This window comes from Ricinus communis, chromosome 6 (assembly GCF_019578655.1).
Source record: "Ricinus communis isolate WT05 ecotype wild-type chromosome 6, ASM1957865v1, whole genome shotgun sequence".
NCBI classification, from domain to species: Eukaryota; Viridiplantae; Streptophyta; class Magnoliopsida; order Malpighiales; family Euphorbiaceae; genus Ricinus; species Ricinus communis.
Window position 1 is genome coordinate 14,036,087 of NC_063261.1, and position 27,731 is coordinate 14,063,817.

A 27,731-nucleotide genomic window follows, 5' to 3' on the forward strand; every position below is an offset into this window, starting at 1 on the left:
TTGTAAACTGGCTGTGTTAAAGAGGCAGCTTTTATCTGTTAAAGAAAAAAGAGCATTCAAATTGCTACAAACTAGAATATCGAAGCCAATAAACACCTTATTTACAAATTTATTAAGAATTTACCTAACATCTACTTGGGACAAATGAGCTATTCTATTTAATCCTCCATTGTTGATACAGGAGAAGTGTGCCGCAGTATGAATAGTGTAGTTTTCCAAGAAGGAATCATCTATACACAGGGATTACCCTAAAAAGGCACGACCAAAGAACTACAGGGGTTCTACAGAAGAAGCTGATGTGCGACAAAATACAGTTTGCTCCTTGATCTCGTGATGGCAGCACCCCTGGACTGTTTCTAGCCAAAGGATCCCAACCAGAGCATCTTACCGGCAGATGTATTATAGCATTAAGTTTCTCCGACAAGCCTGGCAACAGCTCTCCAACTTTCACCGCTGCTCCAAACTGATTTAAAGAAAACATTAAGCAGTTAGCAAGGTTTATGAGAGCACTTGTTAGAGTAGCTATTCTAATCTAGCTTACAAATTGAGCTTAACCTTTAGCAGGCTGTTCAATCCAAGGCCCATTCATTATATTGAGAATGCTGCATGCCTCGCTGTATTCCAAATCCGGCAGCAGCTTTGGGGTGAGTAAGAAACATCTATGCAACAATGAGACGAGTATTTGCATTTTGCATCAGCATAAACAAGGAAAATAACTCATCTTCATAACTTGCAAGAGATTCTTAAATAATCATATGCAGATATGAAACATGAGGAATCATTCTCATCCTAGCCTCTGAAGTCTTATTTAATTCACGCACAAAGGATAATTTTCTGCACTCTGATAATTAAAGGTTTAATTGGGTAACGAGTGAGCCGGTTTAATTAATCCAAGCAAACTGCTGTCTGTATGAACGGTCAAGACAGTGTTTCCACAAAATCACACTAAGATAAAATATCCACATCCATTTTTAGATGAAATATCCACACCTCCAATGCAAAAATGATTGCGTCTTGGTACTAAATCTCATGACCCATGATCTACTAGAAATCCTATTTGTACTCTTTCATTGTGCACTCAATAGTGATAACCTACTGAAATATTATATATTAAGTTCTTGCTACTGCAGGTGCTACATGAAATTTATATTGGATAGTATAGGTATATGCTCTTACTGTGGAGTGTTTGGTTGACTGGCAGCTCTCACTAACTGCTGAAACATCTTTCTTTCATTTATCGGGTCCATTCCTGTAAAGTATAAACATACGCCACTGTGGTTATCTTTGCTGCAAAGTATTCAAGCACCATATTGTAAGCAAATCACATCTAACCTTGATTAATCTCATCAACTACCCTAAATGGGCAGTTTGTAAGGTCTTGAAGAGAAACAAGATAAAGGACAGTTGAAACTGAACGCTCCTACACATTAAAATTTCAAAAGTTAGATTACTACTGCTACAGTTGCAACCATGAAGCCAAGAATTGTATGCTACCCCTCCAGATTGATGATGAGCACTAAGAACTTGAAGTTGTCCTGCTTGCCTGATGACGTGAAAGCAAATAAGAACAATAAGCAAAGTCATAAAGTTTGAAGCAAAGTTAGAATCACAAAAATTAAATGTTGCAGAGTCCAAATTCGAATAATTTATGCAAGCAGAGAAACAAGAGTGAATCTTCTGTGAAACATAACTATATCTGGATGATGAACTATGGGTGCAGTGCAAATGATGTATTCAAACAAGTCAAACATCCATTGATTGGTTTGAATGACTAGTAGATAAGCCATCAAGACACATGCAATTTTCAAGGGCAAAAAGGTAAATCAAAATTTGTTAAAAAGGCAGGTGTTGTCTTTAATCTGAAGTTCAACAAATAATACTCAATGAACAGTACTTCCTCAATATTTTAAATTTAGACATACCATAATGAATTCGCTAAAATAAAAAGCAGGTGTGAAACTGCCATCACCTGAACTTCACTTTTATTAGTATTCCATATTGATCAAAGTCCTTGTCATGCTCGTCTGCAAAAATATATAATAAAAAACAAAATGAGAAAGTAGAATAAAAAGTGTCACATGAGACTTCATACATTTGAACTTCCCATTGCATTGCTAGGAGGTGACTTCCATGGCTTTAATCTGTGGTTTCAAAATCACCATGGAGCAACCTTTCTATTGTTCGATAGATCACCTTCTTAATTGATAATAGCTTCCACAAATAAGTAACAACCAATAATAGTTCATCTATTGCAAACTGCATTAAAGAACCATAAACTTACCCAGTGAAACTTCTCCAGCAACAGCCATCTCCTGGAAGTTGCGACTAAAAGTTTCATTTATCCGAGCAACAAGGTTTCTTAATGTTGGAAGCCAACTTTCCTGCATGTTATTCAGGAAGACCAATTTAAAGGAAAATAAGATAAATCCAAGACATTAATGTGCATGTAAGAAGTAGCAAACAGTGAGAAATCTGCCAGAAAGAAAGATCTTGACATCAACAAGTTCAATCCTCTATCATTATGGCATCCCTAGTTTATCTACTACGCTTATTCTACTAGTAAGTGAATATTAAACATGGTAAGAAGCATGGTTTTAAATAATGGCTAATGCATTAGGTATTGCCCATTTTGTAACCGGATGTTGGCCACCAAAGTTATTTATCGATAGGTTACAAGGGATTTGAAAACATCCTAAAATGTCAATCTTCTGCTATTCACAACCCTAGCCACCTCTTGTTTTCCAAATCCTCCTTTTCCTTATATGTTTCTTGTCCCCGTTTTATTTAATATTTTCTTTCTCTTTTTTCTTCACTTTCTCAACCTCATTACAATGGTTGTCGTCAATTACAGCACCCCTCGTCATGCCATCGCAACATCATCTATAGCGACACTGTTATTTAACATTGCTCGTCGCCATCACAGCCCCTTCATTGTTCCTGTTGTTACCACCATAAGCCGCCACAACTTCAAATCAAGAAGATGAAGCCCGATTCTCTTTTTCCTCTTTTAGTTTTTTGACTTTGTAATTTTTTTAAAGATTATTTAAGCATGATTTTTGTAGGTTCGATCTTGGGCTTTTAGTAATTGTTTAGTAAGTTTTTGATCCAGATGTATATTGTTTTTGTTAGACTTGTTTAAGATGGAGTATTTTTTTGTGTTAAGCTTTGATTGAATAATATGGATGATTCTTAATTTTATTACATTTGTTGTTAAAGATGGAGAATTTTTTCTGTTAAGCTTTGATTGAACGATTTGGATTTTTCTTGTTTTTGTTAGATTTGTTGTCAAAGATGGAGAACTTTTGGTGTGAAATTTTGCGTTGTGTTTGGTTGAAATCTATAAAATTTATAAAAATCATTTGCAAATCCAAAATTTATGTGCTTTGAATGAAGTGAGTTAATTTAGAATTCTACATAATGAAATTTATGCAGAATTGATTAACAAAACTAAATTCTAATAAAACAAGTAGAATTTTTAAATGAATTCTACATTAGTTTGTCAATATCTTTCATAACACCAAAATATTTTGTTCACTTTCATCATTTCTATTTTACTTTCTCTCATATGTCATTTGCTCAAATGAAATAAATTCTTTAATTGATTACAACCGAACATAGCATTAATTAAATACATGATTGGTCTTGCATTTGCTAGATGCCGTGTGAATCTTTTGTGTTTTAGTGGTCCTAGTGGATGATGATGTGAAGCAGGGGTGGTAACAGCTGTTATGGATAGCAAGAGATGGTTATAGTGGATGATATGGTGGTGATGGTTATGGTAAAGGAAAACAGTGGTGACAATAGGTGGGAAGACAATTCTTTTTCTATTTCTAAAAAGTAATTAAATTTATATAAAAGAAGATAATTTGCTATTATTTAATTTATTTCTGGGAAGTGCATTACTTGCAAAACTTCGAGCTATAACTTGGATCTATATGGTCTGAAAAATACAGCTTCTGGGCCTATTTGCTAAAAGAGTTGCAATTCAGCCTATTTGGACCATTGACACAAGTCAGGGGGTAAATTGACCCTTTCTCCGTTTTTTCTAACCAATAAATTCTAGACTTTTATGGGCTTCTGGTAAAGTTAAATTTCCAAATAATACTGGCCTCCAAGTTCCTCAAGTCTAAAATAACCCTGGTTACATTATATGCATGAAAATGCCAAGTCCAATCAATTACAAATAAGCCCAATTGATACTAGCAAAACAACTAAGAAATTGCCAATAAAGTATAGTTCCAAAGTAAACCTTCAATAGAAATCACAGAACCCAAATTACCCTGAATTTCATAAAAGCAATCCTTGAGGGAATTACTTCAGAATCTGAAACGTGAACACTCACTAGTCACAAAGCCAAATTGTTTTAAATTTCTTTGTGTAAGTGATTTGTTATAAGCCACATTTATAATTTCAAATATTCAGCACTGGTGACCCTGTTATTTAAACACCAATCAAGCAAGGAAGCAAGTGAACTTCACTAACCTTCAGGTCATCAATTTCAGCTAAACACCTTTTCAGTTCCTCTTTATCTGCTTCCAGTTTTCTGGTCATGGATTCTATCTGCAATAACATGTAATGCAGATTAAGCTTTTCAGCATGAAACTAGAGCTAAAATATTAAAGGACAAAAAAGATGGAGAGGTTGAAAATATTACCTTCTGTTGGCGGTGTTCATATTCTTCTAGTACATTATGGTTAAGAAAAAGAATTGAATTAGCTTGAGACATGTTGTCTTGTATAGCAGCTTCCAATTCCTCAATTGTTGTAGGCATCTGTATGTGAACATAAAAGATATATTACCATCTTTTTTATCGCAAAACTAACAGTTAAAGCATATGTATGAAGTAAGACCAGACAAGAACAGTTTCATTGACATTTTATATTTACACATTGTGTTTAACCATCTGTCCACTGAAATAAATGAGACTTCCAAATCCAAAGACTAGAGATGCAACCAAAGACAGTAATCTTCCAGAAAGATATTATTCACCCTTTCAACACAGTCAAAAATTCAAAGTAAGATGATAGATTCCTCCTCTTTGGCGGTGGTTTCATAATAGCATCCTAGATAGACCATACAATTAGTTCAAAGAGCATATAGGAGCTTCAATAGGATACTATTAACAAATTACCAGGCTTTTCTGCTTGAAATCCATTTGGGTGATATCAATCGCTTCAATAAAAAAACTTATTCAGGATGAGGCCCTATGCTGTGACATCAAGTCTGGAGACATGTTGGCACCAGAGTGGGCCATGGCCGTCCAAAGTATCATCCTCTTTCCAAATCATTCCCTTCAAATCAGCTTAGTAAGTTCTAAACTCGTCTGTTCACTATGTTGGCCCCTCCAAAGCTTCTTCATTCGCTAAGCGAAAAGAACACAATCTCGTCTAGTACAGAAATCTTAGCTAATGTACCTTCGATTGGATTTATCATGATAATGTATGAAGCAATTTTTTTAATAAATCATATTCTAAATTTAACCGAATCATTGAAATTACTGCATAAGGATAAAAAGATTTTTGGTTTTCTTTCCATACTTCTATACTTACTTTAACATACCTTTTATCAATTGTATCTTTTTGTTTTTACTAAATGTTTTTGGGTAAACTGTGGACTTAATTATTGAAACAATGATCGGACTTGTTGCCTATAATACACCATGAATCATAGTCCCTATATATATATATATATATATAATCCTTATACCTCTAACTTGGTCCCCCAAAAACTTTATGTATAGCTCCCTAATGTGACCTCCTGTCCCATCACACCAGATATTGTCAACTATCCCATCACACAAGATATTCTCAACTGGCAATTATTAGAATTCACATCTAGAAAAGGAGAAAGAAAACATCACGAGAACTAAAGTTCCAATTCTGCATTCAACCCTCTCAATTCAGCCGGGCTAAGGATCCCAACGACAATCATAATGCTAGGACTGGGATAGATTTGGAGGTCTCTGGAGTTCATAATCTAAACAAATTCAGAGACCAATTACACAGTCTCTAAATAGAATGAAGTTTTGAAGTGGAGAAAGAAACAAACTCAAGCTCTTAAAGCCTTTTCATCAATAAATGAAGCTATTGGTAGGAAAAGTTCACTGATTAAATAGTTGTATATCAATATAGAAAAATTAATTCAGCTTTCTTATATTTTTGTTCATTGTTTTCATGGTATCAGAGCCTAAAATCCTAGGTTTGAATCTTTTTTCTTTTTATCTCGAAAATTTCTGAAGTCACGTCTGGGACAAGCCAGCCTCTTCAGCCATCTCAGTCCGAATCTCAGAGAAATACATCTAAAAACCATCCCATTCAGATTACTAAAATCCGACTAAATGGTGATAATTTTCTTCGATGGTCACAATCTGTTCGCATGTATTTCCGAGGAAGAGGAACGATTGGCTATATCACAGGTGATACTAAGCAGCCTGACGTGAATGACAAAACTTATACCATTTGGGATGCTGAAAACTCAATGGTAATGACATGGTTGGTCAATTCCATGACTGAAGAGATAAGTGCAAACTACCTATGTTATTCTACAGTCAAGGAATTATAGGACAATGTCTCAGAAATATACTTTGATATTGGAAATCAATCACAAGTTTATGAGTTGACCCTTCGACTTGAGGAAATTTGCCAAGGTGAGAATTCTGTGACAAAGTATTTCAATTCTCTTAAACGGATTTGGCAGGACCTGAACTTATTCAATGATTATGAGTGGAAATCAAACGATGACTGCAACCAGTATAAGAAAATAGTTGATACTGGCCGAATCTTCAAATTTCTTGCAGGTCTAAATGTTGAATATGGTGAGGCCCGTGGCCGAATAATTGGAAGAAATCCCCTGCCTCCAATTGGTGAAGTTTTTGCGGAGGTAAGGAGAGAAGACAGTCGGAGACATGTGATGTTGGGAAAGAGGACTGCAGGTTCAACCGCGTCTATGGAAGGATCAGCACTGGCTATTCCTGAAGCTCAAGTAAGCAGTAGAACTTCTCACAACCAGCGTGCAGAAGACAAAAACAACCTGCAATGTGACTACTGTGGAAAGCCATGCCATACTCCCGAAAAATGCTGGAAATTGCATGGTAAACCACCTAATGGTAAGGAAAAAAAAATCTGGTGAACATAGCACACCTGCAGCAAATGAGGCTGAGTCATCTCCATTTAGTAAAGAGCAATTAAGTCATCTTCTTAAACTGTTGAAATCTTGCTCATCATCTAATGCTCCTAACGGTTCTATAGCACAAACAGGTAGTAATTCTTTGGCTCTATTTGTTCTAGGAAGTACTACTCCTTGGATCACAGATTCAAGAGCCTCTGATCATATGACAAGCGGTTCTCAATTGTTTGATTCGTATTATCCATGTTCCAATTCTGAAAAAATCAAAATAGCCAATGGCAGTTTCTGACCTATTGCGGGCAAAGGAAATATTAAAATTTCAGAAAAAATCTCTTTGAAATCAGTTTTATATGTTCCAAAACTTGCATGTAATCTTCTTTCCATAGCAAATTGTCTAAAGAGTGATTATTCCATTCTTTTTTCTCCTTCCAATTGTGTTTTTCAGGACCGGAACTCGGGGACGATGATTGGAACTGCTACAGAAATAACTATGATGGAACTGGTTCTGGGAATAAAACAGCTCATGGGTTAGGTAGTACAAGTTCAAACTTTATCTATGATCAAGTTATGTTATGGCATAAAAGATTAGGGCATCCTAGCTTTCCATATCTCAAATCTTTATTTCCTAAATTATTTAAAGGTATTGATTGTTCAAAACTTCATTGTGAAGCTTGTAATTTAGCTAAAAGTCATCGTGTTTCGTTACCAATAAAACCATATTCTGCTTCAAAACCATTTTATTTGCTGCATAGTGATGTTTGGGGCCCATCCAAAGTTAACACACTTTCTGGAAAAAAATGGTTTGTAACATTTATTGATGATCACACACAAATTTGCTGGGTTTATTTGTTGAAAAAGAAATCTGAAATTGAATAACAATTTAAAGATTTTTCCACATGGTTGAAAATCAATTTCAAACAAAAATTGGCATTCTAAGAACGAATAATGGGACTGAATATTTCAATAAATATTTGAGAACATTTATTTTGGAAATGGTATTCTGCATCAATCCACTTGTCGTGACACACCACAACAAAATGGTATTGCTAAAAGAAAAAATAAGCAATTACTTGAAGTTGCTCGGGCACTTATGTTTTCCATGAATGTTCTTAAATATCTTTGGGGTAATGCACTCCTAACCTCTTGTTATTTAATAAACAAAATGCCATCTCGAGTTCTGAAATTTCAAACACCTTTACAAGTTTTGAAAAATTATTTTTCCACATATAAGATAATAGCAGATCTCCCTTCAAAGGTTTTTGGGTGCGTTTGCTATGTGCATGTCCTAAATATGTTTCACTCAAAACTTGATCCCAAAGCTGGAAAATATGTTTTTTATTAGTTATGCTTCTAATAAACATGGGTACAAGTGTTTTAATCCAGTCATAAAGAAATTTTTTAAGAGCATGGATGTCAGGTTTGTCGAGGATCACTCTTTTTTTCAACAAAATTTTCTTCAGGGGGAGAACTTAGTTGAAGAAAATAATTTTTGGGAAACTTTACCTATTTCTTTAACTAATTCTGATATGTAAACTAGGGTTAGCATTATTAATCCTACTTTGTCAGATGTTACTTTATCAGAGACAGGGGGAGAAGTACTTCCAACGGATCATAATCCAGTGGATCATAATCCTCAACATGAGCTGCAGGTTTATACTAGGAAGAAATTCCATAAAATTACTACAGCCTCAGTTATTCCTTCAGCAGATGTTCAATCAGCTTTGCCGAATAATGGCCCCTACAACTCAGAGTAACCTTCCCTCTACTTCCACTCCTTTTGATCTTGATCTTCCAATTGCTTTAAGAAAAGGAATCCGAACATGCACTAAACATCCTAACTCACAATGTTTGTCATATAAAAAACTGTCAAAAAATCATAGAGCATTTGTGTCTAGGATTTCTAATATGCTTGTTCCAAGAACTATTCAGGAAGCATTAGGTGACCCGAATTGGAGATTAGCTGTGATGGAAGAAATAAATGCTCTTAAAAGAAATAACACTTGGACTGTCATTGATCTACCCAAAGACAAAAAGACAGTTGGGTGCAAATGGGTGTTCACGGTGAAGCTTAAAGCTGATGGAAGTGTGGAGAGATACAAAGTGAGACTAGTAGCAAAAAGATTTACTCAAACTCAATGTATTGATTACCAAGAGACTTTTGCTCCTGTTGCTAAAATTAACTCTATTAGAGTAATTCTTTCTCTTGCAGTTAACTTCAATTGGCCACTTCATCAATTTGACGTCAATAATGCATTTTTAAATGGAGAATTGCAAGAAGAAGTATATATGGACCTGCCACCCGGATTTGAAGAAAAACTTGGAAAAGGGAAAGTGTGCAAATTAAAAAGTTCTCTATATGGATTAAAGCAGTCTCCTAGAGCTTGGTTTGAGCGTTTTGGTAATGTTATCAAGAGACATGGTTTCTCTCAAAGCCAAGCTGATCACACCCTGTTTTTCAAACATTCCATCAAAGGTAAAGTAGCTATTTTGATTGTGTATGTAGATGACATAATCATGACAGGGGATGATTCTCTTGAGATTAGCAACTTGAAGAGTAAACTTGAAGCCGAACTTGATATTAAGGACTTGGGAAAGCTGAAATATTTCCTCGGGATGGAGTTTGCAAGATCCAAGGAGGGAATTTTTGTCAACCAACGCAAGTATGTGCTTGATTTACTCAAAGAAACAAGAATGGCAGGTTGTAAGGCAGCAGATACGCCAATCGAACCTAATGTAAAGTTGAAAACAACGGCAACTAATGAGGTAATGGACAAAGAACGTTATCAAAGATTGGTAGGGCGAGTAATCTATTTGGCTCACACTCGACCTGACATGGCTTTTGCACTGAGTGTTGTGAGTCAATTCATGCATTCACTTGGACCTACTCATTTTGAAGCCGTATTCAAAATTTTGAGATAACTCAAAAGAACTCCTGAAAAGGACTTTTGTTCAAAAAAGGAGAAAATCTTCTGATAGAGGCCTACATAGATGCAGATTGGGCAAGAGATGTAAATGATAGAGATCCACCTCAGGTTATTGTACCTTTGTAGGCGGAAACCTGGTTACTTGGAAAGTAAAAAACAAAATGTGATGGCAAGGAGTAGTGCCGAAGCAGAATTCCACTCTGTGGCACATGGATTCTGTGAAGTGTTATGGATAAAAAGATTCTTAAAAGAATTGAAGATTCCTATACCAGCACCTATTAAAGTTTACTGTGACAACAAGGCTGCAATCTCTATAGCTCATAATCCAGTTCTACATGACAGAACCAAACATGTAGAAGTTGACAAACATTTCATCAAGGAGAAGATAGATAGTGGTGTGATATGTATGTCCCACATAAGCAAAGCTAGCCAAACAACAGATATACTAACAAAAGGTCTTCCCAAGGTGCAACACGAAAATCTAGTTAGCAAGCTTGCCATGAGTGACATCTTCGTTCCAGCTTGAGGGGGAGTGTTGAAAGATCTCGTAAATTAGTAATCTTAGGAATCAATATTTATTTTCTTCTATATTAGGGTAGTTAGTTGAATAGTATATTTCTCCTTAATTAGGGAGGTTAGCTGCTTTTTTTGTTCCTAGTTAAGCTCTTTAAATACCAGTACATCAATATAGAAAAATTAATTCAGCCTTCTTATATTTTTGTTCACTGTTTTCATGGCGTTTCTTTATTCAAAAAGATGCCATTGTTAGAGATCCAAACATCTAGAAAGGCAAGTTATTATTTACCACCCGTCCTCTTCCCTGTATATCTGTGGCATGCATCCATATGCAGCATTAAGGATTTATCAAGTTTTTGACACTTCAAACTATGTAGACTGGAGACAGTTCTTACAACAATCTTTATGAACTAATACAGTTTTTCCAGTTTGAAGTACTAAATTCTGGTCATAGAATAAACAAACCTCAAGAAATGCCTTTTCAAGTTCTGGAGTGATAATGGAAACTGATTCTGCACTTATCTTGGCAGATGAGAGTTGCTGTCGATGTTCCTCTACCTCCTTCTTGCCTTATGATGTACAGGATAGCAGTAAGTAATTCATGAAAATACTTGAGTGCAATTAAATACCAATTGCCTAGGCAATATTCAAACAAAATCCCTTCAAAGTTTATAAGTTTCAGGAGATTTATATAAATATGCTTCAGGGAATGAGCTGTTGTAACCATTTCTTTATCCTTCATACAATTGCTGAGATGGATAAACCATATAGAGACTCCCAATAGTGAACTTCTCAAATTTCTCATTTTCTTAAAAATAAATTAATGCATCTGTGGTCACAGTTTGATACTAAAAGTATGAAGTAAAGAGTAGTGAAAACCTAACAAGAATAGGGCAGAACTTGCCTTAATCATTTAGCTATAACAGAATGCGAAATAAGATGCAGCATTTACATATTATAAGTCCACTTCCATAAATTTACAAGTGATAAATTCCAGCAGTAAAGCAAATTGATACTACAGAAAGCAACATGTAACTCACAATACTCAACGTGAAGTGCTGCTTGCCGAGCAACCTTTTCATGCTGCTTCAAATTGAATTCAAGTTCTCTTATCTAGAGACATTTTGCAACAAAAAGATATTAGAACTATAAAAAAGAAAAAAGAACAGCTTTTAAATGCTGTCATGCATGCAATACATTATAAAACAAATTGAAAAGGTTACAACCTAATGAAGCAACAAGTCACAAGAAAGCAACAAAGACCCATTAACTGTCTCTAGGAGACAGAAAAAAGAAACCCAAGCAAAAGAAAAAAGTAAAACAGCTTCTGATGTAAGACAGATCTTGACAAATTTGCCCATGAGTGCCTCAATAGGGCTATATGGCTTGATAAAATTTCAAATATCAAACATAGCGTTTGTGATGGTTGCTATGGATCCTTAGGCGTTTATAGATGAAATTAAAATTAAAATGGTTCTTTAAGACTGCTTTAATGGTAGGAAGCTAATACATAGACTACAGGTTTAGTGGGAAAGCAACTAATTATTGACGACTTAAGATTAATATGGAATAAATGAAAAAGACACAAATTGTTTTAGAAATACAAGGATTGGAATGGTATAACAATCATAGGGGAATGACTTGTATGCAAATAAAACAAGAAAGGAGGCCAGGCAAAGTGGGATGAACAGAATCAGAATTGGAATTTAGGCTATGTTTTCTTGGAAGGATGGAAAGTAGAAAGAATTTCGAGTTTTGAAAACATTATGGCTAGATACAAAGTAGGAGGGAAAAGTACCCAGACTATTATTTTCAAAATTCAAATCCACTTTTCCATCCTCTCAAAGAAACATAGCCTTAGGTACTATACCATATGGAGATAGAAAAACATAATTGCAAATAAAATTAAGAAAAGAAAAGGAAGCAAGAAAATACAGTTGCATAAAGTAAGGTCATGTTGTTAGGCACCTAACAATTGCAGAGTACTTAGCAGAAGAACACAAGAAGATTAAGAGAGTTGCAGAGAAGAAGAACGGGAAGAGAAAAATCAAGAAGATCAAGAATCAGAAATTTGTTACAATTCTCTCTTAATTAATATAGCAGTTATTGCACTAATTCAGTTACAAAGCTCGTTACAATCTGTTACTAACTAATTTCTTTAATTGGCTGACCATCTATCAGTTACTAACATACACGTGTACATGCTTAAAACTTCTTCCTTTCTTGTTTCAATGCTCTGCCAGAAACTTATCCAACACACTACACCTGCATCTGCTGACTTTAGTCAAACTTCTTCCCATGATTGTAAACATATAGATTCCTTCAAACTCCAAAAGTCCATGAGAACTCTTCGAATTGCTAATCAAACAACATAGAACTTGCTCTGAATGAATTTTAAATGTGGCTTCCACACAACAAAATCAAATTGCAAAGGCATGAAAACCACTACTAGTTTCATTTTTCTGCATCCCACGCGCATCATTCCTTCAAAGCTCATACCAAGATAGAGCAATTATTATTTTTGCCTCTAATTTCTAATAACCCTTAAATTATCCAAAGATTAGAACAACTTGAGTGCTGTTATTACCTAGGCCATCAACACTGCCTGTATTAATATCATTTCACCAGAAACAGGGGAAAAGTAAAATCCAAGTAAATGAGCACCCTGAATAAGATCAAGTTTAATGATCTCAGAAGGATTAACAAAAAAGAAAATCCCAGGTAAAAGAAGAATGTAACTGATACATTTATAGGCACAAGAGATTTAACAAATAAAATTAAGGATCACAAAAACAAAACAGGATAAATAACTCAGATCCAAGTTAGCATAACCCCCAAGGAGTCATTTGGTTATCAAGTGGGTACATCCCTCATGTCAACCAGGCTCTATTCCTATAAAGAAAAAAATCTCCTCCCTAGCAAATCCCCAAGTTTGGCATGTATGATGTGCTTTTGATCAGACAAGGAAAGCACAAAAGTTCGCCTGTGATACTAATTAAAAGCAATTCCAAAATGTAAACAGAACAAAAATAAAAAAGACGAGTAGAATAAGAGAATTAGCAATGAATTAAAGAAGCATGCAGAGAGGCCTAAACAGGAAACCTATCCATCTCCAGCAGTCAGCTGATTCGTAAAATCCATTAATAAAATCTGTAAATATCTAACACATTAGTTGAAGTTCATAATATCTCATGCATGATTAAGATTAAATAGCAATAAAAGACCACCATGAACCAATAATACCTTCGTATCAAATTCAATGGTGGCCATATGTTTTTCAGCAAGACTCCATCTATTAGAAACGGCCTCAAAGAGCAAATTCTGTCCAGAAAACAAAAGATCAAAATAATGACAAGATCAGAGCACACCTCTTTATTTTACTTCTGTCACATGTAAGACAACAAGATCATTCTTGAACAACACAAACATCCAAAAGAAACTTCACCTTAATTGCAATAGCACATTGAAGCCGTTCTCTCTTAATATTTTCTGATTCATCAATAAGTTTTGCCATGCTAGTATCGAGGTCAACCTCTTTCTCCACTGATTCAAGTTTCCTTTTTCTTTGATCTAAGACAAGCGAATCAATAAATCAGAATTGGATAAAGAATGAAAAAGAGATATTCTTGGTAGCAATAAGCTAAACTTGTTGTACTTACTAACAAGGTTCTCCATATCCTTCCGTTTTCTTTTCTCATGTTGTACATTGCTGATAATCTCCTCCTACAGATCATACCATGAAAGAATATTTTTCTTCATATAAATCAATAATTTTGTCTAGCAAACTATGATTGGTTATGAAACCAGATTATAGTGAATTAAGTTGTATGCATAAGGAAGCATTTGAACCAGGCAATTCATGTCGAGGGTTCATTGCATATCATAATAAAGCATCTTTTGCATTCTTTCCAGCATACCCGTTCCTTTTGCAGTTCAGCTTCTTCATTCTCTAACTGTCTTTGCTCTCTCTGTAGTACTTTAAAACTCTCCTCTAAAGCAGTAACAGATTCTTGAAGCTCATGCTTCCTGCATTTTAGCCTTTCAATTTCACCAGAATCTGAACCTAATGACAAACCCAAAATTGGCTGTTTAGATCATTTACAAAGTATTTGGAATAGATGGATTTGATGAAAAATACATAAGCACATACTACATAATAGAAGACGTGAGCGATCAACCGGTTCAACACTTCCAGAAACATGACCACCATATCGTGAGGGAGACCACCGATAGTGATTTTCTGGCGTCCAAAAATCCCAGATTTTCAACTTTGCAACCTCATCCGCCTTCTGATCAGTTTCCTTTGACCCAATATACTAATGAAAATGAAGAAATGTAAGAATTATTTGTAAAGACATGCAAGACAACAAAACTAATTAAGTTTCACAATGAAAAAGTATTTTTAAACTGATATACACTAGTAAAAGAAGTTTAAGAAGCATACTGATCTGTCAAGACCAAACTGGCTGATTAAGACCTCCTTAACAGCATGGGGAGCATCAAAAACTTGGTCAAGTCGGCTATAGATGCCAAGCTCATGCATCTGCTCAAGAGTGACAAGAAAACAAAATAAGATAGTTTGACAAGTTAAAGTGCATTACTTGTTTCAGGAAGAGGTAGCAGATACCTTCTCAGAAACTTGAAAGGCTTCTTTAGGATGGGATTCATCCCTCACGTAGTTTAAGATCGGAACATCAAATGCCTTAAGGTTTTTGACCAAGACATCTCGATCAGTGGGATCCTGGGTTATGAAAGACTGGCAAACAAGCACAACGCACAACCGTTAGTTTAATAGATAGAATACCAATAGTTATCCACCAACCAACAGATGTATGTTAGAATGCATGATTGTGAAGGAAAACAGAGAAAGTACCAAATATCCACGTGAAGTTATATTAATATAAAAGCCACAAATGAACGTAAACCTCATTGTCAAGATAATATGCCAAAAAGAAAAGAGTAGAATCTAGCATGATCAGATATCTATTACTATCACTTTCTTCATTTCTGGCAGACCAAGTGATCCAGGGGTTATCTAGTTCCAAGTTTGTGAGAACAATATACAGCTCGACTCCCCACCATATTATCAGAAGCATAACTTAATTCAGAATTACTCATCACTTAGACATAATTGCAACAAACCATAGTGAAAATAAGAATAGAATCAAATTAATTTATAAATCTAGCTGCAATTGATGCACTTGTACAACTTCTGTCAAACGCATATTCTGACAAGGATGATAAAAAATGTACAGAAGACTATAAACCTGATAATTTTGTGGCTTGTGCTTTGGGAGCTTTTGAAGGAGTGTCTTTGAGTGTGATTCAACATGAATTGAAGGCAATGATTCTCTAGTCTTTTGGATGTTTATGGCTGTATTTTATTCTGTTTTTGGTTCAGTCACGAGTTAGAACCTCGCAGTGTCTTTTCTTTCTTTAATAAAGTTCATCTTTCTCTCACATGAAGCAATGAAAAGAAACTGCTGTGCAGGTGATAATATATGACTTGACATTTAAAACTGTTCAAGGTAACAGTACCAATACTTCTCAACTACCTCAAACATACAAATGTCTGCGTGCTAATTTTCTTCTACTAACCTTCAGATTGACAAAATACATAAGGCTTCTTCCTTTTAAACACCTTCAGCAATCTGTCCAAATGCCACTATCAAATAAATAAACTAGCATTTTCATTCACAATACACCAAAACTTCTTGGAGTGCTTATTTTGCTTTATCCTAATCCCGTTTAGTTAACAGGAATTATTGACACGCAGTTCGCAGCTCTATAAAATATGCCAACCTAAGTGTTTGTGGTCTTATGTTATTTGCCCATAATGGCAGCATATATAATTAGAATTACAGTAATATCTCATTAATACAATCCATTGTATAAAAATTTATTAATTACCAGAGGTTACTAATTTTGTAGAACCTCTAAAAAAAAAGAATATTTCATATATATAATGTCACTACATACTTTTAGAGTTGAAAAGTTCTCCTTATGCTAATTTAGCCTTAAAATATTTATTCTTTGTACGTTACCAATGAGCTTGATATACATCTCCAATAAGAAATAAAATGCAAGTATTGACATATCTCCAACTAAGAAATAAATGCAAGGAATATGAGAGACCATAAATTATTAGGATATCCGTTTCCAATAACAATTACATATTCTTGATGGCCTAATATATATGCAAATAAGAATTTAAATGCAAGTATTGACATAACTCCAACTAAAAAATTAATGCAAGGAATATGAGAGATTATTAATTATTGGGGTATATGTTTATGATAAATGGGTTGGGTAGAACTCATTTCCAAAAGCTAGCTCAAAGAAAGAGAGTGCCCAATCCATATATATACACCATAACAGCCCAAACTAGGCGATGTAGGATAAATACAACTTCTAACACCCTCCCTCACGCTTAGCATGACATGTAAATGGCTGGCTCTGATACCATGATAAATGGGCTTGAGTAGAGCTCATTCCCAAAAGCTAGCTCAAAGGAAGCAGGTGCCCAATCCACAAATATATACCATAACAGCCCAGTAACTAGGCAATGTGGGATAAGTACAACTTCTAACAATTTCCAACAAAAATTACATTTTTTTTATAGCCTAATACATACGCAGAGACATGTACTTGTAAGAATTAACCTTAAGTTTAATCTATTAGACCTAAACTCAATTAATTCCTAAAATATAAACTTGTGCTCTAACTCATTCAATTACATACACCTAAGCTTAAGTAAGTGATAAGATGGATAGCTCACATCATATATAACCTTTTCTCTGAAATTTATCTCTCCTGCCAACCAAAGTCCCTACATTTTCCTAATTTCAAAAATGAAATCCTTAATGAACTTTGTCACCCTCCTTTTTTTCTTAATCACTAGCTCTTCTTAATCATTATCTTTTTAATTGTGATTTTTCATTGGTTTCATCAATTTTTTCATTGGTTTCATTGATTTTTCAAAACCCATCTCTGTCTTTTCTTTCCACTTCTATTTGTCCAATTCATTAACCATCAACACCACCACCGTAACAATCACCGACATGTGTGATCTACCATCATCATGGTTCTGCGATAATTGTTTAGATTGACTAAAAAGGGTGTCATTTTAAGAGAGAGATATTGGCAATTAAAGCAAAGGTAGAGTGTTATGAAAGTAAAGCAGTAGAATGAGGGGAAATTGTACTCGCAGAGAATAAACCCTGCTTTCTTATTATTATTCTGCAAGGGATCATAGCCTCGCTCTACAACATTCTGATATTCCATCTTCTCTCAGCTGGTAACAGCTTGCATGTGGTTGAAGTCCTGGATGAATTGCAAGAGAAGGGATTACTACTTGAATTGGAGTTGAGTTGAGAAATGGAAAAAAGAAGCTATGTTACTACTTGTTCAAAATGCAATTGAAGGACTTCTCTGTCATTGTAAACTTCAAGAAGCTGAATATTTTCTGGATTGCATGGAGAAGATCCAATTTTTAAAATTTTTATTAAATAATATACATCATCTTTTTCTAATAATGATTTTAATGATGAATTTTAATTTTTATGAAAAAAATGGACAGAAAATATGTAAAATGTAAAATTCCTTTTGAGAGAGAAAAAAAGAGAAAGGTAGCAATAGAGTAAATAAAAGAGGACCTCACTCACGTTACAAGTTTGATATAATGCACATTATCAAATCAGCTGTCAGGCGTTTATGTATTACGAATATATTGAGTTCAGATGTCTAATAGGTCAAACTCAAAGTATAGGCTGCTATCTAACTAATTCTTACAAATATAGGTGTGTGCATATGTATTAGGCCTATTTTTGATATTTGTATTAATTATTAGATTACAGAAATATTAAATTATGCTTATAAAAAGTAGTCAGTTTTAAGAAATTTTATTTAATTTTAGAGGTTATTTTATTAGGGTATCAACTTAGATAGTTAGTATTGTACTGAGAAAAAGACTAACTTATAAATAGCAATTCTCACTTTGTCAAATCCACTGAGAGTATTCCAAACCCCTTGCATCCTACTGTAGTATTCAGGCCTATCTTTTTGAAGTGGGTGATCTTCAAAGGCCAGTTTATTTTGGACCTGCACCGCTCTTAATATGGACAAGAATTCCAATCTTTTCTTTCCCGAGGGTAAAAAGAAAGCAAATTATAACAGAACATTAGTTATAAAAACTATGAAGAAATTGACTATTCTAGCACCTTAGGATCATGATTTTCCTAGCTTAACATCTTCATCCATTCTCCATAGTAATTTTGGGTTTCCCAATGCATTATCTTTTCATTCAAAATTTTAAAAGTTAGGCATAACTGATTTACTCTTCTTTGATATTAGGCTTAATAGCATTAAAAAAAAATCCAAATGTCTATAAAAGTGCAATTTTGGCTAATTTTTTTAAAAATTGTGAATTTAGACATGAGTTGTCCAAATTGAGTTGCTTGTCAAAATTAAGCAACATTGATATTGATGTGGGCGCCAAAATGAGAAATCAAAATTAAGTAATATATATAAATGATATAGCACTGGGACACATCAATTTGGATTTCTCATTTCCTAAGTGGTGTCTATATCACTAATCATGTTGCTTAATTTTAACCAACTACTCAAATTGCCAAAAATTGTATTCAATTGGCCAAATCATGGCTAAAATGATAACTTTTAAGGAATTGATCAACATAACAAAATTTCGTAAAAGTTTCGATTTTTTGGTTTTAAGGCTTTGATATTTTACTTAAACCTTTCACCAATCTCCTCTCATATTCATCTTATGCAACTGGTGTTTTGTAACAAAATAGTACTACACCTTCTGCCATTCTTTAATTGCCTTAGTTCCCACTTGATGAGTCATAATTCTACTGGTAAAGCATAAGACTTACATGCAAAAAAATTTATGAGTTGGACTATTGTGGATAGAATGATGCCATATCAGGTAGGAAACCACAAGCCTTTCCCTAGCTTGGGCTTGCCTCCTTTATTAACGAGCTTCAACAAATGAGCTCAAGGGTGATGTTATTGAGCGGACTCAGAATAGCTCACTAGGCTAGGCTCATATGTAGTTCTCATTCATGATAATAACACATACTGCAAGAAAAAAGTCAAGATGCAAAAGACTTCTAGATCGTAAATTTTGATGTACAGCACCACAAAATTTAAATGAGAAAAAACTTGAAAAGATAGTATTAGAAAATACCTTCCAAATATAATATGGGACTTGACCTTCTAAGTAATCCGCATGCATCCGATCCGATACATTAACCTTAGTTTGCAATTGCAATATAATTAAAACAATAGACAAAAAAATTCATAATAGCAAATATTTCAAAATGTACCTCAAGCAACACAGGACCATACACTTCTGCTTTCAATTCATTTCGATGTTGCTCCACCCACTTATAAGCATCAAATATCTTTTCAGCTCCAGAGTTTCTTAACGCTTGTAAAAGTTTGTTCTTTGTATCCTCCATATCCTTCAACCTATAAAAGAAGAACTATAAATATAATATTGAGGAAGTCTAATTCTAGGGTTAGTTTGGTATAGTTTTTGTTTTTTTATTTATAAAAAAAAAACTAAAAACTATTTAATATTTTTCAATTGTTTCTTCAAAGCAGTTTTTATTTATTCAGCTTCATATAAGAACGTGATGAGATGTAGAGAGAAAAAGTGGAGATAATAAGAATTAAAAAAATGAGTAAACAAAAGAGAATGTAAGGAGGAAAAACAGGAAAAAAATTTACGAAAACAACATTGCTGATTTATTGAAAATAGGTTTTGTTATTTGAATGATATGTAAAAAGTTCTAAAAAAAAATAAAAAACAATTCTAACAAACACATTTATTTTTTATTTGAAAAAGTAAATGAAAAATATAAAACAAAAATAATAATAAATGCCTCCTTAGTAAAAGGAAATGGAAAAAAGTTTGATCCTTAACTTGAACTTACTTGTCTAAGCACTGCTTGAGCAATAGTCTCTTTTGATCTAAAAGCTTCTCAGTTTCTGATTTCTGCAACCTCTTTTCTTTTGCAGAAAATTGTAGCTCCACAATCTGATTATGTAATCTTCCCTGGAAAACATTAAAGAAATTGACCATAAATTTCAATCTTCTCCTACCCTTCCTTCCAACAATAATTGTTAGAAATATAAAACTATTCTTGAGGTTTCACGTAACAGCTTAAGCTTTTGAGTGGAATGGTTCTTTGACAAAGTTCAAAGCATCTACAGTTGAAAGGTCTATAGTTTGATCCTTGACCATCTTAATTAAATATTAAGCACGAGATTAGGTTAGTTTGTGCTTGTTTACGCTTTAAACCTGTTAGAAGTTTTATTTTGTCCCATATTGATAAGTTATTGGGCTGTTATAGCGTATATATGTTGATTGGGCACCCTCTTCCTATGAGCTAGCTTTTGGGAATGAGTTCTACCCAAGCCCATTTGACATGGTATCAGAGCCAGCCTTTCGTCTGCGATGATGGGTTTGGACCTGGCCCATTTGTATGACATGCTAAGCGTGAGGGAGGTGTTAGAAGTTGTATTTGTCCCACATCGACAAGTTATTGGATTATTGCAGTGTATATTTGTGGATTGGGCATCCTCTTCCTATGAGTTAGCTTTTGGGAATGAGTTCTATCCAAGCCCATTTGACAAAACCCAAAGGGCATTCGCGCCCAGGTGTGTTACAACTATAAAGTAGTTCTTATAACTTTATCTAACAGCTTAAGCTTTTTAGTGGAATGATTCTTTGACAATAATAATAATAATAATAATAATAATAATAATAAGTCCTAATAACCTAAAAAATTCAAACTTTTGCAAGAGTTTACTATTTTGGACAATTCTTTAATTTAGCCATTATTTAGCTAACTCAGTTTTGGGCAAATTGAGTTATTGGTCACAATTAAACAAAGTGGATAGTGACGTGGATGTCACTTAGGAAATGACAAACCAAAATTAAGCAACTTGTAGAAATGATGTCCCATCCAGAATTTCTCATCTCCTAAGTATTGTACATGTCAGTGCCCATGTTGCTTAATTTTAGCCAACACAATTTGGTTAAAATTGCATTAAATTAGCCAAATCTTGGTTAAATTGACAATTTCTAAGGAATTGGCCAAGACAGCAAAATTTTGTGAAGGTAAAAGGTTCGGACTTTTTAGGCTATTAGGCCTAATAATAACCATAACAACAAAAAAATAAAGCAACCGTAGATTTTAGAACTGCAGAACAGTGTGCTTAATTCCAATCCAGGCAAGTTCCCATATAGCAGTTGAAAAAGTTCAGTAGTTAGGCGCTTATTTCAAAAAAAAAAATTTAGAACCTTTTGCACATTGTATACCCAAGTAGAATTCTGGGAACTAGTATAAGCGTGAGAAAATCCAAGTTCCATATTCCATTGCAGTACAAAAATTTTAAGGTTCTAAGGGACTGCAAAAAGTAAATAAAAAAAAAATAAAGTTCTAAATTATTGTTTCCAGCACCAAATGGCCAAAAATTCATTTGTGTATGCCAAGCTCAACCCAACAACAACAAGTGAAATATGATTAAGAGTTATGGTATTCAATCTCATGCTGTAAGATAACCAAGAAATTCCAGAGATAATAGCATGATCAAAAAATGATAGAAGCCTCATTTGACACCACCAGAAGAAAATATCAACTTAAGCTGGAAAGTTTAACTTACAAAAACATCCGTTGGAGGCTCATAAGTAGGCAGGTTTCGAAGTTCTATTTCAGCAGCAGTAAGATCATTTTTAGCTTTTAGAATTCTTTGTTGACGGGATTCTTCTTGTCTCTTTAAGTCTTCCATCTCTTTGCGTTTTCCTTTAAAATTCACCTCCTATAAGCAAGTAATAAAGATCAAAGCGATAAAAAAGATTATAAATTTAGTCACTTCTACCACCAGATATTACAGTTATCAGAAGCACAAAGACACAACAAAGGGCTCAATATACCAAATGGTTTTCCTTCTCCAGAAGTTCCATGCGTTGCTTAGTATTCTCATTTATGAGACTGAGGACTTTCTTGCATTTAGAGTCCAGCAGGGATTTATCCTTCTTTTGTTTGCTGCAATAAATACGTCACTAATAGATAAATGAAAAAGTTATTATATGGCTATTTTCTTCCTAACTCAATAAATCTACTTAGTTTGACCTCTTAGTCCGCTAGCCTTTCCATCATTCTCAGAGTAAAGCTAACAATCTGGAAAAGACACTACTCTAGAACTTTATCTGATTCAGAAAAAGAATTTAATTTTCCTTCACAAGATAGAGCTTTGAAAACTAAGAAAAGGATGAGCCCTTCCATAGAGAAAATGCATAGCTGCAAAAGATATTTCTCAAACATCTATAGACCTCAATGACCCTAAAAAAAAAAAGGAAAACATTGCTAGTCATACTGAAATGGTGGCATTCAAAATGAACTACAAGATCTGATTATGGCTTGCAAAAACATTTTTTTTCTCCAACAAATGGAATGCTAGAAGAGGAGGTTGTCACATTCTAAAAAAATGAAAGCTTTTCCTAAATAAAGAAATTTGCATTAATTCATTTTTTTCATTTGACCTATGTCACCCCTACCTCCTTCATCATTGATGAGATAAAACATCAACATTGACCATGTAGGACATGTGAATTTCTCAACAGGCCAACAATTTAGAAAAACAATAGTATCAATTCTCACACAGAATATATCCCAAAAAGAATGCAAATTAAGCACCATACTCAATGGGTTCTTTGAGATCTTTCATAATTTTTACAGCCTCCTCCAACTTCTTTTGGGCATCTTTTTCCTGCTCTTTAGCTTCCAGATATTCAGCCTTCTTCATATCATACTTCAGCCATGGCAATTTCTTTTTCATCCATTCAACCTGCAGATGACATCATTGAAGCATCAGATGAACATTGTAAATAAAAATGATAATCAAGTCAACTGACCTAAAGAGTTACCTTTTCCAGAAGTTCTTCTCTTTGGCGGACACGTTCTACATCCTTTTCAAGTTCAGCATTAAGGGCCTTCAACTGATTCAGAGTTTCCCCATTTCTCTCAACAGCCTAACACAGGAAAACATGGTAAAAAGACTAGCACAAAAACTTCAAAAGATCATTACCTCTGTTTCCAGGAGAGATAGATGTTATAAACTAACCACTTCAATATTTTTTAGTTCACGACTTTTTTCAACAAGGGCACGGTGTTGTATTGGAAGTTGAGGATCACCGACTGCCTTTTCAGTCTCTTCTAAAAGTTGCACAGGAGTCAACTTTGCAAACTCACAGACTCTGTCTTGTGGTAAGAACTGCAAGGCCCACCGCGGCACAAGAAAAAGAAAAGAAGAAAGAAAAAAAATTGAAGCAAACAGAAAACATAAAATTATAGAACAATGATTCAAAAATATATACCAGCTACATATTGCAAGCATTAGAGATTCTAGCACCTCTTACGTGGTTCTTTTAATCACGGTTGGAGGGGAGGTTACGGAAGTGGTGCTGAATATCATACAACTTTATAATAGAAAAATACCATACTTTTTCAATTAACGCTAGTAATACCTAATTAGTTGGTTTGCTAATCTAGAGAATTCCAATTCCTTTTTCTCCCTTATCTTTGTGTAACTACTAAAAAGAAGTAGTGTGGTAATTTACACACTAACAACACTTGTCACTGGTTTCAGATTTATAACAACTATCAGGCCAGAAAATATTTTTGAAAACCCAAAGACGTAACTTCAAGCAACCCTGAATTCAACGCATGCAGGTGCCAGACAATAAGCTCAAATGCTTGAATAACGATTTGCATTCTCTTGAGGAAAATAAATTACATAATGAGCGCCTCATACACGAAGAGGCAATATATAAAATACCATAATGCTATAGAATATCAAAAAAGAATAACCAACAGCAAGTCCTATGACTTACTTGAGTCAAATTGTTGACTTGGATGTTGAACCTTTGAGTTATTTCACCTATCTCTTTTTTAGGTACCACTTTTCCTGCATGGATGTGTAGTAGGTAAATATACCCTCCATTCTTTAAATATGCAACAAATAATTTTCTTACTTAGTTGATCTCATTTCCTTAATTTGATAATAAAACATGCATAAGAGAATAAAAAGAAACATTCTAATTAGTCCTCCCTATCTTATAAAATCTCATTCAAGAAAACACTACTGCCAAAATGACTGGACCATGAAATGCAAATGCTATAAAGATACTAAATGACTAACCATTGTATAACCATTCTGACTTGTTATGTGTGTCAATTTTGCGCATGATGGTGATCCTCTCATCTTTTGTGTTTCCTCTCAAGGATATTTTAATGTATGCACACTCTTCACCACGCTTCACATATGCTCCAACACTTGTTGCTCTCCCAAGAAGCTGCAACAAAAAGCAATCCACCTTCAGATAGCATATAAGAGCAGTCAACTCTTATGGTCAATCATAAACAGACTTCAACTGACCTGAGGCTCACCACCAAGACCAAGTGCAATTGCACATACAATAGAACTTTTACCTGACCCATTTGGTCCAATTACAAGGTTCAAGCGTGATCCTGGTTTGCAAAATAAGTGATCATAGGTCATGAAGTTGTGAAGCTCCATTTCAATTATGTTTCCAGGCATATAATCATCCTCCCCTCTAACAAGGAATCGAAAGAAGAAAAACATTAATCTTCAATGTAATTGCCCATAAATCATAATAATACTCAACTCAACCAAGTCTTAATTCCAAACCAGCTTGGTATCAGTTCTATAGATCCTTTCTTTTCTTTTACCCAGTTCAATACACAATACAAAAATTTGATCATCTAGCGGCATTTGTAGCTTTTAGAAAAACACCAAAAAATTTCTACAGTGTGAAATATTGCTATTAGTGGCACATTTTGTCTACTTGGGCATCCAAAAATATTAATGTCTCAACTAAAAACCATTAATCATCGATAGGTTTTGCTTAAAAAGGTTTCCCATGCCAAAATTTCAAAGGAAGTGTTGGAAAGAAATTGTCAGTTTGAGACTTTTATTTCAAATTGTAAATAAGGATTTGGACTAGTAAAGAAGAGTAGTTAAGAAAAAAAGGGTAGTTAGTATTTAACCCTTGATTTTTGGTCTAATACATTGATTGCCCTCGCGTCATTTTTATTATATTAAATCCCCCTTATGTTTTTTTAAAACCAACTATTACTCCCTTCAGTCCAAAGTCAATGCATTCAAAGGACCAAACTGATAAAAAAATATTACAGTATGATCCTTGAACTTTCTATCAAGGATTAGACTAGTTCAAAATTAATTTTTCTTTATCAAATTAGAGTAGAGTTTTTTTAATTTTTAACATAGTTTAATTCTAGTGTCCAACAAAATAATAACAAAAGTAATATTTCAAACTATAAATTTGTATTTTATTTCAATAATTTAAGCCTAAAATATGTAGTAATTTAATAATGCTACTACAAATTTAAGTATTTTTAAGATATTTAAATCTTTAGAATTAAATTGTGCTAAAAATTAGAGTAAGTAAAAAAATGATAACTAATCATTTTTGTTAGATACTAAAATTAACTTGTTGCAAAACTAACTATTAATCCCCCACTAAGATTAATAATTTCACTCTAACTTGATTAAAAAAAAAATCTTTAGATGAGTTTTATACTTAGTAAAAGTTTAAGGATCAGATAATAATTTTATTAATCAATTTAGTCCTTTGACTACATTGACTTTGGATGTAGGGGGATAGTGGTTAGTTTTGGTAACTCGTGTATTAGAGTAAAAATCTGGGAGTAGATAGTAATTATCCAAAAAAAAAAAAAAACCAAAAACTTCAGTCGCATTGCAGATTAATGCATTTGACATTCCATTTCTTTTGTAGGTTTGTCGAGGTCATCTTCACATAAGCTTTTTACAAGTCCATAATCACATTGGTATCTAGAATCTAAAAAAGAACAGTACTATAATCAATCTAAAAATGTGTACTTTATTCAAGTCTAATTTACAAAACAGATAATAACTAACTTTACATTGAATCACACTAAACAAAAAGAAAAAACCACAAGTTTGAATACCAATATGGGGATTGATAACAAACTTTACTCAATCCAAACATATAGAAACCCTATAAATGGAGCTCAAATTAACTACAAAAATTGAAAATTCTAGCTCCCTAAAGTCCAATCACAAACATATAAACTTGAAATTCCTAATCTTTATCAATTATATTGCTATCACACATACAGCTAATATGGAGTTCAATAGTAAAGATTGAATTTTTGAACTGACCTGGTGGTTTTGGCGCGTTTCGAGGTCCTATTAGGAACCTCCGCTATTGAAGATCGTTTCATCTGAGAAGTCGTTTGTTTCTATATTCTAAAAATTGAATTGAGGTCTCTCTGAAAGGAATAGAGAGAATTAGGGTTTCATGGAGCGAGAGAGAGAGAGTCCCAGAAGCCAAAATTGGCGGGAAAACGAGAGAGAGACACTGAGCGAGCGAGTGATACTATTATTATTAGGTAACCAAGCGACGTCACTGTAGAGAGGGACCCAAAGTCTCTTTAAAAGAATTTTTTTTAATGGAACAAATCTTTTTTTTAAGGAAATAGAACCAATTGTTGATAATAAGAAGAATGCTATTTTAAAACAATAATTTAAATTTCAATTGATGTAAAAGAATTAAAATATACATGTATTATTCTGTTTATTTCTTTATTTTTAATAATGATTAAGAAATCATTTTATGTATTTTTTAGATTTTTTTGTAGGTTTTTATATTTCTTTCACTTTTTTAATTTTATCATAATTTTATAAAGAGATTCACAACTCATAAATTTATGTATACTGATATTTCATATCAAGTTAATGTGATTTTCTTTTTCTTTTTTTATTTTTGGGTGATAGTTATATTATTTGTACTTTGGATATATATGTTTTCAATTTTCAGAAATTTTCAATTCTTTTTTTCTATGATGGTTATTTTGTCATTATTTATTTAGATATACAGTGTCTTGTACTATTCTAAAGTTAATTATTTAACATAAGTATAGTAAAATATTCTAAAGTTAATTATTTAACGTAGATATAGTAAAATATTTATATAGTATTTCAGTCTCAGTTAAATTTTATATTATAATAAATTATAAAATATTTTAAATTTTATTTTAAAAAAATATT

At 33.6% G+C, this 27,731-nt stretch overlaps 1 protein-coding gene across 3 annotated transcripts; it reads right to left on the reverse strand.

The window, feature by feature from the left end:
• LOC8259273 (structural maintenance of chromosomes protein 5) lies at positions 1–27,234 on the reverse strand. 3 transcript variants are annotated; one of them, XM_002517724.4, is made up of 30 exons: positions 26,844–27,228; positions 25,035–25,212; positions 24,798–24,951; positions 24,490–24,563; positions 23,721–23,870; positions 23,524–23,628; positions 23,299–23,444; positions 22,531–22,642; positions 22,260–22,415; positions 20,525–20,646; positions 19,913–20,057; positions 19,774–19,839; positions 15,193–15,321; positions 15,010–15,108; positions 14,716–14,881; positions 14,483–14,628; positions 14,225–14,288; positions 14,011–14,135; positions 13,809–13,886; positions 11,606–11,678; positions 11,031–11,134; positions 4,655–4,771; positions 4,483–4,560; positions 2,282–2,381; positions 1,970–2,024; positions 1,495–1,543; positions 1,333–1,420; positions 1,177–1,249; positions 556–659; positions 1–463 (listed from the first exon to the last, which is right to left on the reverse strand). In XM_002517724.4, the coding sequence occupies exons 1-30, from the start codon at positions 26,903–26,905 to the stop codon at positions 408–410; spliced, it is 3,174 nt and encodes a 1,057-aa protein (XP_002517770.1). In that variant the 5' UTR covers positions 26,906–27,228; the 3' UTR covers positions 1–407. The 3 variants fall into 3 exon arrangements, with proteins under 3 accessions (XP_002517770.1, XP_015573871.1, XP_025012853.1); XM_015718385.2 differs by lacking the exon at positions 26,844–27,228 and having other exon boundaries at positions 25,088–25,212; XM_025157085.2 differs by lacking the exons at positions 1–463; positions 556–659; positions 1,177–1,249; ... (1 more) ...; positions 1,495–1,543; positions 1,970–2,024 and adding an exon at positions 4,280–4,323 and having other exon boundaries at positions 26,844–27,234.
• Between the last annotated feature and the right edge of the window lie 497 nt (positions 27,235–27,731).